The following is a 22,236-nucleotide window of genomic DNA, read 5'->3' on the forward strand; positions in this document are numbered from 1 at the left end:
GAATGGGATATCAACCATCATCATCTCAGGTCTTTTTTACTACCACTGGAATGTTCGTGATCTTTTCTTGGGAAGATTAATAATTGATTTTAATATTAATATAGGATACTTAATATTATTTGTGTCCTGAAGTATTTATAAATGAACCCTTTAATATTTTTGTGTTTTATAGATTGTCATTTTATGCATTTCATATATTTACACACTTGTCAGTGTTTTTCTGACTTGGAGAATTCCCTATCAGAAGTCTGTGGTAAAAATATTGAAAACAGATAAATATCTGTACTTTCAGTTTGGGAGGATCTAGGATGAAGTGAACCATAAGTGAAGATATATGCATATATCTGTTGTCTCTTAGACAGGAGAGAAGAGTAGAGATGATGCTTTGGAAGCCATAAAAGGAAACTTGGATGGATTTTCCAGAGATGCTAAGATGCACCCTACTCCGGCATCACACCCTAAGAAACCAGGTAATTTTAATTTAAAATTTTCCTTTTATTGGAAGGTGATTTCCTGTGTGTTTAATTGACCATTATGTGTGTGTGGAGAGTCAGTGCTCATCTCATCCTTCAAGCTGAATAAAGATTTGGATGTTTTAAAATGTATAGGGTGTTAAGAATAGCATATCATTAATAGATGAAGAGTTGTTGAATCATTCAGCCAACCAAGTGCCCTTTTCTGCTGGCATATATTACATTGATAAATTTTCCTTAGACCTTTGTATTGTAGTACCTTTTATAGGTGATATCAGTAGGGAATAATATAATATTGGCACAGTTACAGGTTCTTTCTGGGACAGCTTTAACTCTGTCTTATTAAATTCACTTGATAGATTATATACTCAGATTCTCATTCCAGATGTGCCCCAAAGTAAGATACATAGCAAGCTTGAAAAGAGAATGGATATAGCAGTCAGAATGAGTTCAGAAAGGAAAAACGTAAATAAAAATGAAAATTATAAGCTAAATAATTACTTAGGAAGTAATTGAAAAATAAATATTGGAATGCTTAAAACTGGAACCTGTGTGGAACTTAGAAGAAGGAGGCAGCGGAGATGAATGGTCATTGTTAGGGCAAACACTTTTCTGTCCATATAGAACACCCTCTTTCGACAACTAGGTGTAGTTTGACAACCTCATTGTTAAATAATAAATTGTTTTGGCGTTTAAGAGGTCTCAGGAGTTGAGTCAACATGCTTGCAGTTAGCTGTTTCTAGTTAACTGCTCTGTGCTTATCTAAAAAAAGATTTTTGAAGCAAGCTCAAGAAGTTTCCAGAGCTGCTCCAGTTAGGGCCTTAACATAAAGTACATTAAAAAAGTTTTCAACCTTTTACCCACCAAAGACATCTATTAATACCCCTGCCCCCACTGACTGTTTACCTTAAGATATGGAATATACGCCACTGCCTTCGGCTCAGGTCATGATCCCAGAGTCCTGGGATTGAGCCCCACATTGGGCTCTCTGCTCAGCAGGGAGCCTGCTTCCCTTCCTCTCTCTCTCTGCCTGCCTCTCTGCCTACTTGTGATTTCTGTCAAATAAATAAATAAAAGCTTTAAAAAAAAAAAAGATATGGAATATACAATCACATAATTTTATACTTCTTCTTAATCATATATATCACTGTTGAGAGTTTGTTTATAAGCCAAAATATATATGACACATAGATTAACATAATTCCAGTCAAATGCAAAGAAACATTGGTTTAACATTTGCAGACTTACTACTGGTAAATAGGGTCCATTTAAAAAATACTCAGAGCTGGGGCGCCTGGGTGACTCAGTGGGTTAAGCCACTGCCTTCGGCTTAGGTCATGATCTCAAGGTCCTGGGATCAAGCCCCGCATTGGGCTCTCTGCTCAGCGGGGAGCCTGCTTCTCCCTCTCTCTCTGCCTGCCTCTCTGCCTACTTGTGATCTCTGTCTGTCAAATGAATAAATAAAATCTTTAAAAAAAAAATTTTTTTTAATTAAAAAAAAAAATACTCAGAGTAGCTCTCGGTTTTCCATTATTACCATTTTCTATCAGTGCTGGTCTGAGAACCCAAATTAAGAACTTAAATCCATACTTGTGTAACCATTTTTAGGAGGGGTTGGAGTTCATTGGGTCATGGCTTTTTGGGGTTTTTTTTTGGTTTTTTTTTTTTAAAGATTTTATTTATTGGACAGACAGAGATCACAAGTAGGCAGAGAGGCAGGCAGAGAGACAGAGGAGGAAGCAGGCTCCCTGCTGAGCAGAGAGCCCGATGCAGGGCTCAATCCCAGGATCCTGGGATCATGACCCAAGCTGAAGGCAGAGGCTTTAACCCACTGAGCCACTCAGGCACCCCAGCTTTTTGTTTTTTTAAACAAAATTAAATAAGACAACAGTTTTGAATATTCATTTTGCATCTTTCATAAAACCTGGAAGCATTGAAGATTCTATTTTATGAATCCAAAAGAGAAGTGTCCAGAAGAGAAGCACGTGGTGTCCCCATTTTTCAGATGAAAGCCTTTTTTAAAAAAGACTGCTCCTGTGGCATTAGACTTTAGTAAATATTAAAGCAATTTTAAGTAGTTAAAAATGTGAAGAAGATTTACATGTAGAAAACCCTAAAGACCACCAAAAAAAATGTTAGAACTAGTAAATTAATTCAGTGAAGTTATAGAATATAAAATCAGTATGTAAAAATCTGTTGCACTTCTATACACTAAGCAAACTATCAGAAAAAGAAATTAAGAAAACGATTTCATTTACACTTGCATCAAGTAGAATAAAAAACCTAGGAATAAATTTAACCAGGAGCTGAAAGATCTGTATACTGAAAACTTGAAGACATCGATGAAAGTAATTGAAGAAGACACACACAAAAAAGGAAAGATACTTTGTGCTCATGGATTGGAAGAATGAGTAAAATGTCCATGTTACCCAAAGCAATCTACAGATTTCAGGACAATTCCTACCAATATTCTAGTGGCATTTTTCACAGAAATAGAACAATCCTAAAATTTGTGTAGAACCACAAAAGACCTCAGATAGCCAAAGTGGTCTTAAGAAAGAAGAAAGCTGGGGCACCTGGGTGGCTCAGTGGGTTAAAGCCTCTGCCTTTGGCTTGGGTCATGATCCCGGGGTCCTGGGATCGAGCCCGGCATTGGGCTCTCTGCTCAGCAGGCAGGCTGCTTCCCTCCGCAACCACCTGCCTCTCTGCCTATTTGTGATCTCTCTCTCTCTGTCAAATAAATAAATTTTTTTTTAAAAATCTAAAAAAAGGAAGAAAGAAGAAAGCTAAAGGTATGTCATACCCTGATTTTCAAAGTATATCACAAAGCTGTAGTAATCAAAACAATATGATACTGGCATAGAAACAGAAACATAGATCAGTGGAACAGAATGGAGAGTCCAGAAATAAATCCAAACATATATGGTCAATTAATTTATGACAAAGGAAGCAAGAGTACACAGTGGGAAAAAGACAGTCTGTTCAATAAATGGTGTTGGGAAAACTGAACAGCCACATGCAAAAGAATGAAACTAGATTACTGTCTTATACTATACACAAAAATTAACTCAAAATGGATTGAAGACTTGAATGTAAGACCTGAAACCATAAGACTCTTAGAAGAAAACATAGGTGGTAAACTTCCAACTTTAGTTTTGGCAGTGATTTTTTTGGATCTGATTCCAAAATCAAAGGCAACAAAAGAAAAATAAACAAGTGTAACAACATAAAGCTAAAAAGTTTCTGCATAGCAGAGGAAACCATCAACAAAATGAAAAGGCAACCAACTGAATGGGAGAAAATATTTGCAAATCATATATCCATAAGGGGTGATATTCAAAATATACAAAGAACTCATACAGCTCAATAGCAAAAAAAAAAAAAAAAAAAAAAAAAACTGATGAGAAAAAATGGGCAGAGGGTCTGAATAGACATTTTGCCTAAGAAGACATATAAAATGGTCCACAGGCACATGAAAAGATGCTCAACATCACTAATCATTAGGGAAATGCAAATCACATTGCAAACTATAATGAGATGCCACCTAACACCTGTTAGAATGACTATCATAAAAAAGACAAGAAACAATGATGTTGGCAAGGATGTGGGAAAAAGAGAACCCTCATGTCTTGTTGGTGGGAATGTAGGTTGGTACAGCCACTGTGGAAAACTGTGAAGATTCCTCAAAAAATTTAAAATAGAGCTACCATATGATCCAGCAATTCCACTACTGGGTGTTTATCCAAAGAAAATAAGAACACTAACTCAGAAAATATATACACACCCCATGTTCATTGTAGCATTATTTACAATAGCCAAGGTATGGAAGCAACCTAAGTGTGCACTGATGGATGAATTGGTAAAGAAGATATGGTGTATGTATACAACAGACTACTACTCTGCCATAAAGAATGGAATCTTGCCATTGACAACAACATGGATGGACCTTGAGGGTATTAGGCTAAGTGAAATAAGTCAGAGAAAGACAAATACCATATGATTTCACTTGTACCTGGAACCTGAAAAACAAAATGAAAGAAGGAGAAAGCAGAATGGTAATTGACAGAGGAAAGTGAGAGGTGCGTGAAATTGGTGAAGGTGGTCAAGAGGTTCAAACTTCTGGTTATAAAGTAAATGTCATGAGCTTGTAATGTACAGCGTGAGGACTATAGTCAATATGTAGTGCATATTTGAAAGTTGGCTTAAAGTTCTCATTAAGAGGGGCCTGGGTGGCTCAGTGGGTTAAAGCCTCTGCCTTCAGCTCAGGTCATGATCCCAGGGTCCCGGGATTGAGCCCCACATCGGGCTCTCTGCTCAGCGGGGAGCCTGCTTCCTCCCCTCTCTCTGGCTGCCTCTCTGCCTACTGTCTGTCAAATAAATAATGAAAAATAAAATCTTTTTTTAAAAAAAGTTCTCATTAAGAGAAAAAAATTTTTTTGTAACTTTGGTGACAAATGGTAATTGGACTTATTGTGGTGATCATCTCACAGTGTATATACTATTATGGAATCACTGTGTTGTACACCTGAAACTATGTAACTATATAGTTAAAACTACATGTATAACTATGTAGTTATATGTTAACTATGTTAACTGTGTAGTTATATATGTAGTTATAACTATACAGTTATAAACTATATAATATATATTAGCCATACCTCAACAACAACAAAAAAGGCAGGTTGAGAGGCACGTGGTTCAGTTTGAAGCTGGCTGCGGATGATGGATGGGCAGAGCTAGAGATAGTCAGTGCTGATGTTGCCTTCATCTGTGTATCTGTGTGTGACTCTAGTTTTTAAAAGTTGATTTATTTAAAATAAATTTTTTGGATTTTGAAAAAAGAATGTGAAGAAGCAAAAACAATATTATTAAATGAAGTCCCTATAGGCAAGGCTTATTACATAAGTAAACCTCACATTTAACAGTAAAGAGCTGCAATGATGTATAGACTTTAGAGCCAAAGATCTTTTAAACATAGTCCTCAGTGGGGGTTTATTATCTTAAATTGACCTTTGAGTTGTTTGACTTAGCACTTTATGGTGTCCTGATTTTGTTGCTTTTTATAGTACCACCTCAGTGTTTTGTTTACAATGTTCTTTTGTAATTTTCATTCCTCAAGTGGTAACTTCACTGACGTGAACTATGTATGCAAAGTGTATGGGTTAGGCATGGTATATTTAAGATGACAAGAATGTATTATGCATTGTTTCTAACTGGCATAATGAAATTTAATCATCAGGGTACGTATCTGTCCAGAATGTATTCAGCAGCATGGAGGAGGTAGGTTTTCTAAAATGTGGCACATACTGGTGTGAGAGGATATTATCCAAACAACTGACTTGGGTGTCAAAAGTCATCACCACTTTGATGTAAACTGTTAGTGGTCTCGGGGACAAAACTGGTATGAACCTAATAAAAGAAGGAAGGGAATTTTGAGTTTAAATTTTTTTGTTTTTGAACAAAATGTAAAATACCTATAAAATTGCTTTTTGAAAAAAAAATTGTGTGTAAATAGACATCGAAGTGTTTTTCATTCATTTAATAATTCCATTTGACTCTTGTTGCATGTTAGTTCTTGTTCACCTCTGCTATTCATGTTTCAGTATATTCTTTTGGAATTGTACTACATCTTAATTTCTTTTTTCCTTATTGATTTTCATTTCCATGTGTTTCATTGCCATTTTCCATTTTGCAGATTATCCCACATCATCTCATTCTACTAAAACTGTCTCCCCATCATCTGCCTTTCTTGATGAAGAAGAATTCAGTGACTTTATGCAGGGGCCTGTTGAAGTGCCCACATGTGGTCTTTCTTCCACTTCCCAGCCTTTTCAGTCTTTCCATCCCTCCACCCCACTTGGCCAGTTGCATACACAGAAGGCTGGAGCACAGCCTCTCCTTCCAGGTCAGATTCCAGTGTCTTTCGCCTTACATGGTGTCCCTGGGCAAATTCCTTCTTTCTCTACTGCTGCAGCCTCATACAATGTAAAGAAAGCAGGTAACTCCTAGAATATTAATGAAACCATTCTTAAGATAATCTTGAATAATTTATTTCTCTTATATAAGTAAAATTAAACACTGTTGTTGGTAAAGAAACATGTACCTGAATGTATGACTACTACTCAAATTCACTAAAAGAAGAATCTAGATTTTTTAATTCTGGGGGCCTCACATTCTAGAAAAATGTTTTAAAACTCTTGCTCCTAAATAAGGAGCTATTAAACCATCTTTGAACTTTAAAAACAAACTGATTTCTACAGAGTATACTTGTTTGAGAAAATCGCCAATATTAGAATATTTCACTTTCTAAAGTGAAAGTGAAGTTACTTTCACTTTAGAAAGTACTCTCTCTGGTTCAGTGGTAGAGCACTTGGGGGTCAGAAGCCTGGGTTCCCTATTTATTGTCAGTGTGTCCTTGGACAAATCTTTAAACCGTACCTTAGTTTAGCATTTGTGAAAAGATGGGGAGGTAGGGACAGTTAAACCTTCATTTCTGAGACATAGATCCTAGCTGACATCCACTTAGTCCAAACTTCCTCAATAGGCAGATGTAGAAACACACCCAGAGATGACATGACTGGCCAGGGGCCCCCCAGTAGTGAGTAGAAGTGTCTCTATCTTGTGTAGGTTTCCAGAAGTAGCACCCCTTCCACTCTCCCATTCTACCTGCCGGCCCATAGAATTCTTGAGAACCGAAGTAGGTAATGATATTTAAGTTCTCTAAAAAGCTCTAAAGTCTTTCAGGTCCTATACAAGTGTGTAGTGATTGAATTATTTCAAAATTTACACTATGTGTGGCAGGGTCTACCCTTGAGAATCTGGGGATGGAAATGGATGGTTGAAAACAGAAATTTGCAATTATATACAAATTAACCCTTCATGCTGTTTGTTTAGGCCCTTCCTTGGAGGAGAAGCTCCTCGTATCTTGTGATATAAGTACGTCTGGGCAGGAACAAATTAAATTAAATACCTCTGAAGTTGGGCACAAAGCCCTAGGCCCAGGTTCCAGTAAGAACCATCCCAGTTTAACGACCAAAAACGGGGGTGCTGTAGATGGACGTGTAAGTGGTACCACCACTGCAGAGGCAGAAAAGACTTCAGACCAAAACCTGTCCATTGAAGAGAGTGGTGAGCTCATGAAATATTCAGCAAAAAGTTGATTTAACCAAATATCGCTCAAATGCTAACAACTTAAGCATTAATTTTCAAATGAATGCTGCTTGATTTTGCTAATCAGTATTTTGCTTAAAATACTTCTAATGCATTCCTTTCTCCAATTAACCTCTACGATTTTGCTCTGAATTCTTTCGGCACCGTTATTCCTTTTAAAAATTTTGTGATAACCAGTTTTTTAAAATCAGAATCCTTCCTCATTTTAAATTTCTTTTCCTTTTATTTTATAAAAACTCTTTTTCCCATCTTACACTTTCTGTTCTTCCATAAAGGTTGAAAGTTAAAATTTAACTGGAAAAGTCACCAATGAGAAATAGTTTTGTTTCTCAAATAAATCATGCACACTGCTGCCTAAAAATATCCACGTTTTTATAAACTCAGCTTGCAGAAATGAATTAGAATTTGCATGGCCTAGGAGACAAACTTTTAGAGGATTTTTCTGAACAAAATAAAAATTAAAAGTCCTATACATCTAAGGCAGCAGTGTCGTATTCAGGTAAAAAAAAAAAAATCAGACTATGCGAAGAAATATTATTAAAAGCTGCAAGGAAAGCTTGAGCAAGTACATTTTTTTCACGTGTGTAATTTTTAAACTACCAGATGTTACGTTTTCTCCTTTAATTTGTAATACATGTGAAATGTTGCAAGCCTCCTGTGATTCAGAATATTGATTTGGTACATCTTAGTTTTTTTCGCTTTCTCTTTAGGATGTAGTTAACGTACAAGAGTTGTTTAGAAACCAAATCTTTTAATCGTATTGGTGACTTTTTTTTAGTATCTTCGGCCAGCACTCTTCTTATATAAAAGGGTGACTCAGTGCAATTTCCCCATCTTCTGCATGGATTGTTACATACGTTAAATAACGTCTCTTATCTCCTAGGTGTGGGAGTATTTCCCTCACAGGATCCCGTTCAGCCCAGAATGCCTCCTTGGATTTGCAATGAGAGTTTGGTTCCAGGTAAAAAAGCTGCTTTGTCCGTCATTCCCATCTGGATATTTTACTTTAAGTGTTGAAAACAGAGTTGTGGATATTTACTGTTGTGGTTACAAAATATGCAGAAGGAATTTTAACTTTTTTCTTGTTTATTTTTTTCTGAAAGAGTACAGAAAATTTAAAAGATCTGATGTTTAAGACAGCCTTATATGTAAAATAGCTGTATAAATGTGGGAGAAATGTTTTGCTTTAATGTTTTATTGACCATCATAGACTTTTATTTCTAAAAGCTTTGCTTAGATTTATCATGCTTTAAAAGATATTTTTATTTCATAGATTATTAATAACTTCTCAAGAATAGTACCGATACAGGCACCTGGGTGGCCCAGTTGGTTAAGCGTCTGCCTTCGGCTTAAGTCATGATCCCAGGGTCCTGGGACTGAGTCCCACGTCAGGCTCAGTGTTCAGTGGGGAGGCTGCTGCTTCCTCTCTTCTGCTGCTCCCCCTGCTTGTGCTCTCTTTGTCTCTCAAATAAATATATAAAATCTTAAAAAAAAAAAAAAAAGTAGTACTAATACATTTAATGTAATTTTCTGAACTCATGGTGATTTTTATATTTTAAAGTATATTTGTCTTATGACTTATTATATGAAGGGGCGCCTGGGTAGCTTAGTTGTTAAGCGTCTGCCTTTGGCTCAGATCATGATCCCAGGGTCCTGGGGTAGAGCCCCACATCAGGCTCCCCTGCTCAGCAGGGGGCCTACTTCTTCCTCTCCCATCCCACTCCCCCTGCTTGTGTTCCCTCTCTCGCTGTTGCATCTCTGTGTCAAATAAATAAATAAACAATCTTTTTTAAAAAATGTGAACTAAAAGACCAAGTGGCATCTTTTTCAACATTGGAAGGTGGTGTTTACTTTTTACTTTAGGTATATTTTTACTGCTGAGCCAAAAAAAAAAAAATCCCTTAGGTGCATATGTTGTGATTGCATTCAGTTGCTACGAGGAAATAACTCTATTGAGCTGTGGCTGATGCGCCCACAGTAATGACGATTATGGCAGCATGTGTTAATGGGTCTTAATATATTGTAACATGTATGATTTGCTCTGTTTTGCCAATCCCTGGAAAACTGTAGCTGAACTTCTTTTGGGGGAAAAGCCAGTAATGTCTACTTTACATCATAATCATATACCCACCAATTAAAAGGCTAATTTCCCCAAGTCCTGTGGGACTTCATTTGTACATAAAAGTAGGTTTTCTTCCAAGTGCCCATTAGACAATTTGCATCTTCTTCCTCTCTGTCTTCAAGCCAAACAAACAGAACCCAGATCCAGTATGTTTTGAGTTCCTTCCATTTTCTGCCAGCTTGTCTTTCTTTCTCCCTCCTTCCAAACATACATGCACACATTATTTCCTAGCCAAAATATGTGTTTTTATAGCCAGCCTACTAACCTATAATCCATATTTAAGTCCTGGATGTAAATTTTTTGCTTTAAACATTTTTTTTTTCTGTCTGCCTTAGCCCTACCCACTGTCATCCTCCAAAATGCCTCTTAAGTAGGGTTGCCAGATTTAGCAAATAATCATATACAACATCCATTCAATTTTGAATTTCAGATAAATACTAAATATCTGTTTAGTATAAAAGTATGTCCCGAGTGATATTAACATCCTCTATTTTATATGGCAATCTCGTCTCTAAGAACCTTTCTCATTTTGTCCTTTGGAAACCCCATTTGTTGTGGAAAAATTCCTCAGCAATCCCTTCCCTTTTTTCTTTTTTATTTATTTTTTTAAAAAGATTTATTTATTTATTTGACAGATAGATATCACAAGTAGGCAGAGAGGCAGGCAGAGAGAGAGAGAGGAAGAAGCAGGATCCCCGCTGAGCAGAGAGCTGAAGCTGGACTGGATCCCAGGACCTCCGGACCACGACCCGAGCCAAAGGCAGAGGCCCCAACCCACTGAGCCACCCAGGCGCCCCTCCCATCCCTTTTTTCAAACATGTATTCTGCTCTGTCAACTTGACTGAAAGTTGCTTTCTCTGAAGGCTCTATTCCCATAGCACCTTACCCAGTGCTGTTTTTGCTCAGAGCCTCTAACCCACTGGGGGAGGAGATAAGTGGTACTGGTACAGTTCTCGCCTCCCCACTGCTATTTTCAGACTCTTCCCGCCACCATTACTCTACAGCTCTGTTGATATTGCCTCTGTCTTAGTATCGTTGCTGTCTTCTCTTGAGCACTAAGACTTTCTCTGACTGTTAGCCCCAAATCTTCATCTTTGGGACCAAGTTCCAACCTGTCTTCTAAGCTGCAGACTCTCTTTTTATGTTGGATATTTCCGCTTGAATAATCTTTACAGCAGTTCAAACCCTGACATGGCTTCGGTTCTGTTAAAGCAGTTTGACTAAGGATTATTCTTGTGTCAGCAACAAGGGCAACCAAGAGCAGTCACCTTTAATATGTTTACATTTGTAATCTGGTCTTTCCCTTGATAGATGCCTATAAGAAAATTTTAGAAATCACAATGACTCCAACTGGAATAGATACTGCTAAACTTTATCCCATTCTGATGTCGTCTGGACTTCCCAGGGAAACTCTTGGACAGATATGGGCCTTAGCTAATCGAACTACGCCTGGCAGACTGACTAAGGAAGAGCTTTATACTGTTCTCGCCATGATAGCGGTAACACAGGTAGACGTTGTTTCTTAAGTTAGAGCAAATAACTTTTCAATATAAATCCTATTGACTACAATGTTGAAGAACTTCTTGTATGTCAAAATTTAGATTATTTTTAGGATACAGTACTTTAAAAATGTACAGTTTTATATGCTGCACATTCTAGCAGAATATTCCTTTGTTTAAAGACTGTTTAGTGTATTAACATTCTCTGATCTAACTGTACCCTTTCTGAACTTGAAAGTTTTTCAGTAATAGATGAAATTACTCTTCCTGTTTTTGAAGCCCTTGCTTAAAATTCCTTAAATATAAAGTATTCTTGGTCTGGTAGCAGTTTTTCTCATAACACAAAACCATTTTAAATGATTCAATTAGAATGAATCAGCCGAACTTGTCAGAGAGTACAGTGTCACCATTGAGCTGTGTTAACCATTTCTTTGCCTGATACTAGGTTTACATGAACCTTGTAAGTTATTTTCTTGTATCAAATTCACGAGTTTTGGAGCTCCTGGTTGGAAAGCTATCAGGACTACTTGTATATTTAGGTCTCCCTTTGCTGAATTTAGATTGTATGTGGTTTGCAGTCCCCTAAAATGTTCCCATTTTCCTTCTATTCTGTATAGAGGGGTGTTCCTGCCATGAGTCCTGATGCTTTAAGTCAATTTCCAGCCGCTCCAATTCCAACTTTAAGTGGCTTTCCTATGACTTTGCCTACTGCGGTGAGTCAGCCAACTGGGATGTCTTCAGGCCCTGCAGGCTCCATACCCCTCAACCTCGGACAGCCAGTTATGGGCATTAACCTTGTTGGACCAGTTGGGGGAGCTGCAGCCCAGGCTTCTAGTGGCTTCATGTCAACTTACCCTGCAAATCAGGTAAGTGGAGAAGCTGTGTATATTCCAAATAATCCCTGAAGGTGAATCTGGACAGCTTTTTTTCCAAGGATGCAGAGAAGATTGTTGTATTATAATGGACACTGGAAGTGAAAATTAAACAATAGTAAAACAATACAAAATTTAATTTCTCATTGTTTTAAAAAAATGAAGAAATTTCTTGCACCTTAAGGGATTTAAATTTTGGCTAAGTTTATATAGTTCTTTATAGTATATTCATTTTAAACATCAAGCTTAATGAGGTTAACTAAATTCCTAGACTGTGTCTTTTAGAAGAGCTACTAAACCTGAAATTAAATGTTTCCATTTATTTTTCACTTCCCAGATTAGCAAAAAGTTTAGAAAACATAATAGTGTCAGGGAAAATGTAAGGAAAATGGTTTGCTGGTACAGCCTTCTTGGAAGGCAGGTTTGGCAATAGCTACCCAAATTATAAATGTCTGTATTTTCTGACCTAGCAGTCACACTATTAGGAATCTATCCCATAGAAATAGTAACTCAGATGAACAAAAATATGCAAGGATATTTTTCATAGCATTGTTTGTTAGAGTAAAAAGTTAGAAATAGCTAAATGTCCCTCAGAGGAAGGAAGGTTAAATAAATTTGGCTTCATCCATATAGTGGTAAACTATTTGATCATTAAAATGAATGAACTACTACATGTACAACATGCAAAAGATGTCCACTTTATAATTGCATCTTTTTTTTCAAGTGCAGAACAATGTAGTATAAGCTCATTTTTCTATAAAACAAGTGAACTGTTCACAGTTCTTAACTTTCAGAGCATGTGATTAGGAGTCAGTGTTCATTGTTGATTTTATGCATATATTAATGGATTATAACAAGCTTGTATCACTTTTGTAATTCACATCATGTATAAAATGTTTTTTAAAGATGGCAGGTTCTCAGTAATAAATGTGATTCAGCTGTTTTATAATTTTTTATTTTTTTATTAACATATAATGTATTATTAGCCCTAGGGGTACAGGTCTTTGAATCGCCAGGTTTACACACTTCATAGCACATATGATTCAGCTGTTTTAAAATTGTGTAGATTAGTTCTTTTGCCAGAAAGATAGTTCTTGTATCTAAAAATACAGGACAGGGGTACCTGGGTGGCTTAGTCGATTAAGCTTCTGACTCGATTTTGGCTCAGGTCGTGATTTCATGGTGGTGAGATTGAGCCATGTGTCAGGCTCCACGCTGGGGGTGAAGTCTGCTTAAGATTCTCTCTCTCCCTCTCTCCCTTTGACTCTCCCACCACCCCATCCTGCCCCCGCAATAAAAAAGTACAAGTCAGATTCTTGCTTTGGATAGTGGAGTTGGTGTTATATCTAAAGTGTGTTCTTCTAAAATTAGATAGTCATGCTTACCTAATTTAGGTACCTAAACTGGGAGATTTAAAAGGTAGTTTTTGAGTTTGACAGTTGTAAATTTGTTATTTACTCTTGTATCAATTCGATCTCTCTATTTAAATGCCCTCTATAAACCTAGGTCGTAAAACCAGAAGAAGACGACTTCCAGGATTTTCAAGATGCTTCTAAGTCAGGCTCCCTTGATGACTCATTCACTGATTTCCAAGAGTTGCCTGCTTCTTCAAAAACAAGTAATTCCCAGCATGGAAACAGGTAGAAAACAGTTGGACATAGTTAACATTGTGTTTAATAATTGAGAAAGGGGCATCTATAGTGAGAAGCCTACATAAGAAAGTTAAGACTTCTTACTCTCATGCTTTCCTTGATTATTCTCTTTATTATTGTTTTACCCTTGAAACTTGTCTCCCCATTGTCCACCCAAAAATTTAGCACTACCATTTCCTCCCAGTACACACCGCTTGCCAATAGTTTTTCTTTGCCTGTGCTATAAGCCTGATTACAGGGGCGCCTGCCTTCAGCTCAGGTCATGATCTCAGGGTCCTGGGATTGAGCCCCGCATCACATCGGGCTCTCTGCTCAGAGGGAAGCCTGCTTCCTCCTCTCTCTCTCTGCCCGCCTCTCTGCCTACTTGTGATCTCTGTCTTTCAAATAAATAAATAAAATCTTTAAAAAAAGTAAAATTTAATTAAAAAAATAAACCTGATTATAGCCGAGTGTACCTGTATGGTGATGACTTCATGTTCTCTTATCAGAAGCAAGTCGTTGGCTATTGAAAAGTTTTTTAGACAGGGGCACATAATATGATATTTTTGCAGTATAACATGCTGTTGATTTTCCACAGAAATAATAATTCAGAAATCTAAATGTGATTATTTATTCATTTCTCCTTTATTTTGATATCAGTGACTTTTAGGCCTTCAGATTTCTGTTCATTTTTTTGTATATATAGTTACATAACTGTTTCTGTAATGCTTGTGTACTAGCTTCACTTTTAGGTTATGGTAACTGACTCAGTATCTTGCCAGCACCTTTTTAAAAAGTTTTTAGGGGTGCCTGGGTGGCATTGAGCTCCCTGCTCAGCAGGATGTCTGCTTCTTCTCCCTCTCGCCCTCCTTGTTCTCTCTCTCTTTCTCTCAAATATATAAAACCTTAAAAAAAATAAGTTTTTAGATACTACTTCTTCCATAGAGTGAAACATACCAGATTTTGAGCAAGCAGTTAGGAATTTTTCTGGTTATTTTTGGAACTTGTTTCTGTTTGGATACGTTTACCATTTCTCTTACGTTCCTGTTTATGCAGTATCATTCATCTTTTCCATTTTAACCAATTGATTATCTCTTTTTTTTTTTAAAGATTTTATTTATTTATTTGACAGAGAGAGATCACTAGTAGACAGAGAGTCAGACAGAGAGGCAGGCAGAGAGAGAGAGAGAGAGGGAAGCAGGCTCCCTGCCGAGCAGAGAGCCCGATGCGGGACTCGATCCCAGGACCCTGAGATCATGACCTGAGCTGAAGGCAGCGGCTTAACCCACTGAGCCACCCAGGCGCCCCAGTTGATTATCTCTTAATGCTTCCTGCATATACACTGTAACAAGAACTAAGGGATAGGCTTTGTAGGTAACTACAAATTAAGAAAAGAGGGGTGCCCAGGTGGCTCAGCCCCACATCAGGCTCCTTGCTCAACGGGAAGCCTGCTTCTCCCTCTTCTACTCCCCCTGCTTGTGTTTCCGCCTCTGGCTGTCTCTCTCTCTCTCTCTCTGTCAAATAAATAAATAATATCTTTTTAAAAAATTAAAAAAACAGATTAGGAAAAGAATTATTATCCTGATTTTAAGAATTTGTCAGGTAACCATAAGTGCCACGGAGGAGAAACATTTGAAGGGTGGGACTATAAAATAATAGTGATTTCCAAGCCCACTACAGTGGCACACAGTTAACCAATAGATACATAATAATACTTCTTTCTCCGGTCTCTTCCTTCAAACAAAATATATATGTTCTACTCTCTAGAACATATCTGAATGACCCAGGGCATCTGCAGTTACCTGCATAACATTAGATTCAGTGTTTTCCTACTCAAAGCTGAATAAAAATGTGTTAAATCACTGTTCCCTTCCTTGGTGAATCATGTCACCATATCCAGTCACCAAATCAGAAACATGTCCTTTATCTTTGGTTCCGTGCTCTCTCCTTTACCACCACCAACTCTGTCAGCTCTGCTTGGCGTGGAAAAAGGCTGGATGTGCCCTTGCCCCTGCCTGTCCTCTCGACCGTTGCTCTTCCCCCACAGCTTATGCTCCAGCTGTGCCATGAGAACTCTGCACTGATCGTACTTTTTCAGGTTTCTGACCTTTACCCTTCTTCAATCTGAAATTCTCTCAAGAGTTCATTCTAGTTCTACTTCAAAAATCAGTTTAACAGGGCGCCTGGGTGGCTCAGTGGTTTAAGCCTCTGCCTTCGGCTCAGGTCATGATCTCAGGGTCCTGGGATCGAGCCCCACATCGGGCTCTCTGCTCAGCAGGGAGCCTGCTTCCCTCCCTCTCTCTGCCTGCCTCTCTGCCTACTTGTGATCTCTCTCTGTCAAATAAATAAATAAAATCTTTAAAAAACAAAAAATCAGTTTAACATAGGAAGTGTTTGCTAACCCCTCTGCATCAGTTGGCACCTCAAAGATGAGGGCCCTCCCTCTTTACTGTCCTGGTGCCTCAAAGGTGTCTGGGCCCTGATGACTGGTTTATCTGTTTCCCTTACTAGGCTGTTGTACTTGATGAAGGTCTTTCCTGGCAATATTTGTAGTCCCTAGCAATATTATGTAATTAATAAAGGATTATTGAATGAACGTGTTGCAGTATGCAGGTTATAAACCAAATTAGTGGTTTACTCCTCCGGGGAAAGAAAAAAACTCTTAGTGGGTGAAATTGAAGTTTGGGCATAGAAAGCTTTAAGATGTTGGCCTGATCCAAGATTCATGGGATATTAGCAATTTTGTGTGGCATTATCTCCACATAATAGTTTACTTTCATACACAGTCATACTCTGTAGGCTTTTTTTTTTTTTTCAATTCTGACTTGATTACTTCCATGCTTACATGAAAACATTTTGCTCATGTCTAAGAATCCACACTCATTATTTATTTACACATTGAAAAACATTTACTTACCATCTGCTATATGCCAGACATTGGGGTAGGCACCAGAACTATAAAAGCAGAAAATGCAGTTCCTGCTATAAAGAAGCTTAGTTTTATCTGGGTATTTATCGTATCTGATAAAAATTCTCTTAGAATTGGTCCTTCAGTCTTTTTGTGTGTGTTTGTACCTGTATAATGAATTCCCTAGTTTATGATTTATATTCCATATTATGAGTTTATTTTAAAGGGTTGTTTGTTAAATGATGATATAAATGGCTAAGACTAGGTGAGCATTTTTTTTTTTTTTAACAGGCTCCATACCCAGTGTGGAGCCCATCACAGGACTTGATCTCAGGACCCTGAGACCAAGACCTGAGCTAAGACCAAGACTCGGACTCTTAAAGGATTGAACTACCCAGACACCCCTTGAGCAGCACTTTTAAGCAAAAAATGGGCATTATTTGTCCGAGAAGATGAAAAGCCAAGTAAGATGTTAGAAGTAGGCTGGGGTGGAGACTCCTGTTAGTCTGTGAAAAAAAAATCTCAGTTAAGGGCAGCACCAATGTGGGATGGCTTATGATTTGTGACATAATCTGTAAAGTATTTTAGAGATAAGTGGCCTGAGGAAAGGGATCCCGGCTACTGTGTGGGGTAAATTCAGCTGCCATAGTAATCCTGTGATGAGATGATGAGAGTACTCTGGGTATAGAGTCAGGCACTGAAAAGTGTGCATTTGAGAAATTGGTCAGACTCAGTGTCGAACTGAGTGTGAGAGGAGAAATAGCACTTGAGTCAGCATGAAAGGGGATGTGGAAGTCAGCCTTGTCATTCATTTATCCATTCCCAAAATACTTAACTGTGAGCCAGCACTGGGGAGCCTGGAACAGGAAACACCACAGATGAGGGGTACCGAGGATAAAAGAGTTCAAAAAGGATTAAGGTGGAGGGGTTTTGAATTGGTTAGCCTCATTTTACTTTTTAAGTGACAGTATTTAGTGTGGTGTCTGTCCGATCAGATCGGGGATGAGGGGTCCCCAAATGTGAGGTGATGATCAGGTGGAGGCCAGTGTGCGGGCGGTGAAAGGATTCCCCCCAGGCAGAACAAAGGAAATAGAAGTTTATTAAATACACTGCAAGGGAGCAGCAGGCTGGACTGCAAAGGAGAGACCACCAGGCAATGGATGGGAGCTGTTTTATTTATGGTTTTTTTTTTTTATTTTTAATTTTTAAGTAGATTTTTATTTATTTATTTATTTGACAGAGATCACAAGTAGGCAGAGAGGCAGGCAGAGAGAGAGGAGGAACAGGCTCCCCGCTGAGCAGAGAGCCTGACTCGACGGCGGGGAAGGGTGGGGGCTCTATCCCAGGACTCTGGGATCACCACCAGAGCGGAAGGCAGAGGCTTTAAACCACTGAGCCACCCAGGCGCCCCATGGGAGCTGTTTTTGAAGGGGGAAGATGGGGTAGTGTAGCCACAAATGGAATTTTTCCTGTTTAGTGATGTTGCCAAATAGCCCATTGGTCTGTTAGGGCCTGTGGATGTTTTGAGCAGAGGGCTTGTCTCTACTCGGCCAGGTGGTCACTGTGGGCCCTTTTGCCTTGATTAAGTTTCCATGACTCAAGCCTGTTTAGCAGGCTTGCATTTAACAGGGTAAGCAACTCAGTAAAATCATCTATGACAGCCACATGCAGTGAGTGTAAAACAAATGGACACACTGAGAAAAAGCAAAATATTTTTTTTTTTTGGTGGCCAAATTCTAAGTCTTATCTTTCAACAGAATGCCTGGTCTTAAATTTTAAAAGACTGTACCTCTCTCACTGAGTATCTTTCACTAGTATTAAAGAGTAGAAATAACAGTTTTCATATTTGGAATAGATAAATACTTTACATAACTGGCCTAAACACTGTCATGGTGATTACAGTTGTTGTTGTTGTTGTTTTTTCCCAAGAATTTCAGAGAATTAAAATGAATTATTCATTTGTAATATGCATAGAATTACAATCTGAGTCAGCAGGGTTTTTTTTTTTTTTTTTTTGAGTGGAATTTTATTTTGTTAACTTCAATCAGTATTTCATTACCTTGAAGGTCCTCTATTTTTTTTCAATCCTGAAAATAATTTTAAAATTAATAAAAATCAATTATATGTCATATTTAGTAGATTTTACCAGTGGGATTTACAAGGCTGTAACTGAAGTTGGCAGTTCAGGAAAAACAAATAGGTTGTTCAACTTTGTGATTTTTTCCCCCCTCAAGCATTAATTACTTTTATTTATATGTAACATTCTGCTCAATGAGTTGTAGTTTAATTGTTTATGGAGCTTAAAAAATCCACCTATAATGTATAGATGATGACCTGTTTGTCAAGATCAAATACATTGCAGCTGTTTGGTAGTAGTGTGAAATTATAATATTTCATAGCACTAAGTCCTATAGCACTGTGGACCTCCATTAGCATGCACGGGCGGGAGCTGGGTTTTTTACCTTGCTTGTAGGCCGCTGATAAGACGATTTAAATGACTGTGGAAGATTTTTGCTTCAGGGCAAAGAACTCAATAGAAATCCATTTATATAACTTGTGTGTGTGGTATTGAATGACACAAACTAGTGGTGGAAAGTAGCCATTCATATGTAAAGTTGTTCTTCCAGGGAGCTGCCTGGGTGTGATAAGAAAAAAGGGGGGGCAGTGCTTTTATAGTGTGTGTTTAAGCCATCCAAGAATTACCCACACAGATAGTACTCATTACACTATTTTTCCATCCAGCGAGAAATATGTCCACAGGCAAAAGTATCTTTATCTAATTTTGAAGTGATTGTTGTTTTGCTACAAAGATAGCTTCTGGAAACACTGTTGTGATCCTTGTAAAAATGTAAATTGTATTAACTCTACTGCTGCTTATCAGATGTGTGAACCTCTGCCAGTAAGCAATGCAGTAAGATCAAATAAGAACAATTTACATCTTGGCCTGAACAGCATTTCATAAACAGATGTTTATCTTAACTATTCTGCCTCTGCAGTCTGAACCCATTTCAAAGAATAATTTATATTAAGGTTAACAGAATTTACTCTAAAATATTGGGTGTACATATTTGGAACAGTTCACTTTTGCCATTTTACGGACCTTAAGTTACAATTCTAGGAGGTCATCATTCTATGAGAATCTATTCCCAGTGCCATTCCAACTGTTTTTGTGGCTTACAGAGATGATTAGATGGTCAGTGTAGGTCTGACCCCTCTTCTGATAATCAAGCAAAGCGTTATCACATGGGTGGTGTGTCAGTATATTTTTCCAAGAAAAAAGGATGTTTAAAAAAAAAAAAAGTGTTCTCCCTTCTGTGAATATAAATAGTTTCTAACTTTTAAAGCAGGGAGCCATGAATTTTAACCAGGTAGTACCTATTTACCATTTCAATTCCAAGCTTCTACTTGATGATAAGGGAAGGATTCAGTGTTCTTGTCATTTAGAAACATTTCATTTTCCCTTATAGTGCCCCTTCTTTGTTGATGCCACTTCCTGGAACTAAAGCATCAGCTTCGATGGATAAATATGCTGTGTTTAAAGGAATTGCAGCTGAGAAGTCCTCTGAAAATACTATTCCATTTGGAGGTAAAAACACATTGTCAATTCATAAACCTATGAATGTAAACCATTTTAGTGGTGACCTTTTGTGAGAAATGTATAAAATGCTTACACCACGTGTCAAGTATGTATGATTAATCCAATCTGCCTTACTTACTTCCTTGAGTTTTAATATCAAGATTCCTAAACTTTTTTTTTTTTTTTTTAAGATTCCTAAACTTAATGGACTTTCTGTCTTTTCATCACAGAGCCTGGTGATAAATATAGTGCTTTCAGAGAACTCGAACAGACAGCAGAGAGTAAATCTTCAGGTAAGTTTTTGATTCCTTAAATGGATAAATTACTTCTGTTTTTTAAAAATTTATTTATTTTAAGTAATCTCTACACAGATTACAAGTAATCTCTACATGGGGCTCGAACTCATGGCCCCAAGATCAAGAGTTGCATGTTCCTCTAAGCCAGCCAGGTACCCCTTGTTTTTTAATAAAAGATATTTTTAAATTATTTTTATTAACATATAATGTATTATTTGCCCCAGGGGTACAGGTGTGTGAATCATGGTTCTTTCAGTGATACTTCTGAACATGTCTTTGTTATATTGTGTGTAAGAGGATTTTTTGGCTTTGTGCCTCTGGAAATTATAAGGAAGCAAAATGTGGTTCAGCTATTGGAAATTATTTTCTAAAATTAAGGGCAGACCCCCAATTGAGACAATTTCTTTTTTCTTTTTTTTTTTTTCCAATATTTTATTTATTTATTTGACAGACAGAGATCACAAGTATCACAAGTAGGCAGAGGGGCAGGCAGAGAGAGAGAGGAGGAGGCAGACCCCCCACTGAGCAAGGACCCTATGTGGAGCTCCATTTGGGGCTCAATCCCCTGACCCTGGGATCATGACCTGAGCCACAGGCAGAGGCTTTAACCCACTGAGCCACCCAGGCGCCCCCAGGCAATTTCTTTTGAATCTAGTGTGTTCTCTTTCACTGGAAGCCTTCAAGCCAAGTTAGACTTCTGTATCAAATGGAGGACTCTGACTGGTCTCCGTTATTTTAATATTTAACAAGAACTTGAACTGTTTTCAGTCTGTGGACTATGCAAAAGGTAGCAACCAGTCTTTTTAAGATTTTCAGAATTGGCTATAATTTAATAAGATAAGAGGAATTTATAGAAGGGCTTAGAGTAGAAGGGAATATAGAATGATAGTTTGAGAGCCATATGTATAAAGACTGGAAGTTATATTTGTGGTTAAATCCTAGCCTGATATGTAGGGTTTAGATAATCCATAGGTCAAATTATGTCCTTCCAAGTTTAGCTGCACATGCTATGATATCTGTATACTCTCAGGAGGATTTCTTCCTGAGTACAGTGCCATCCATATTCTACTTTTGTGTATTGAGTGCTCAAATTTGGAACATTCTTTGACAATCATTTGTTCTCACCCTTCTGTCCAAGAGGGTGGGAGTGGGCAGGAGAAGTGAGAGGAGATAATAGGAAAGGTAATATATGTGTGAAAGTTCAAGGAATAAGTGTACTGCTTAGGGTGCCTGTAGATCAGTCTTTTAAGTGTCTGCCTTCTGCCCAGGTCATGGTCCCGGAGTGCTGGGATGGAGCCCTGCATCAGGTTCCTTACTCTGCAGGGAGCCTGCTCCTCCCTCTCCCTCTACTGTCCCCTGCCTCACTTGTGCACTCTCTCTCTCTCCCTCTCTGTTGTAAAAATAAATCTTTTTTTTTTTTTTAAGATTTTCTTTATTTATTTGACAGACAGAGATCACAAGTAGGCAGAGAGAGAGAGGAGTAAGCAGGCTCCCCTTGGAGCAGAAAGCCCGATACGGGGCTCGATCCCAGGACCCTGGGATCATGACCTGAGCTGAAGGCAAAGGCTCTAACCCCTGAGCCACCCAGGCGCCCGCAAAAATAAATCTTTAAAAAAAATTTTTTTAAGTGTACTATTTAAGTATCTCTAAAAAGAGAAACCCACCAATTCTAAAAATATTCTCTCTCT

At 37.9% G+C, this 22,236-nt stretch overlaps 1 protein-coding gene across 8 annotated transcripts in view; it reads left to right on the plus strand.

Annotated features, from left to right (window-relative positions):
- LOC111151829 (synergin gamma) overlaps positions 1 to 22,236 on the plus strand; it is an 85,758-nt gene that overhangs the window by 27,104 nt on the left and 36,418 nt on the right. For 4 of the 8 annotated variants that reach the window (XM_022510050.1, XM_022510052.1, XM_022510053.1 and 1 more), the window contains exons 6-12: positions 359 to 470; positions 8,527 to 8,604; positions 11,077 to 11,273; positions 11,882 to 12,130; positions 13,643 to 13,776; positions 20,143 to 20,261; positions 20,483 to 20,545. In XM_022510050.1, the coding sequence (XP_022365758.1) occupies positions 359 to 470; positions 8,527 to 8,604; positions 11,077 to 11,273; positions 11,882 to 12,130; positions 13,643 to 13,776; positions 20,143 to 20,261; positions 20,483 to 20,545 (952 nt within the window). Of the gene's footprint in view, positions 1 to 358; positions 471 to 5,998; positions 6,472 to 7,367; positions 7,602 to 8,526; positions 8,605 to 11,076; positions 11,274 to 11,881; positions 12,131 to 13,642; positions 13,777 to 20,142; positions 20,262 to 20,482; positions 20,546 to 22,236 lie in introns of those variants that run through there. The other 4 variants (XM_022510046.1, XM_022510047.1, XM_022510048.1 and 1 more) reach the window with 4 other exon arrangements.

The sequence above is a fragment of the Enhydra lutris genome, unplaced genomic scaffold (assembly GCF_002288905.1).
Source record: "Enhydra lutris kenyoni isolate GAN:26980312 unplaced genomic scaffold, ASM228890v2 scaffoldscaffold26, whole genome shotgun sequence".
In the NCBI taxonomy this organism is placed as follows: domain Eukaryota; kingdom Metazoa; phylum Chordata; class Mammalia; order Carnivora; family Mustelidae; genus Enhydra; species Enhydra lutris.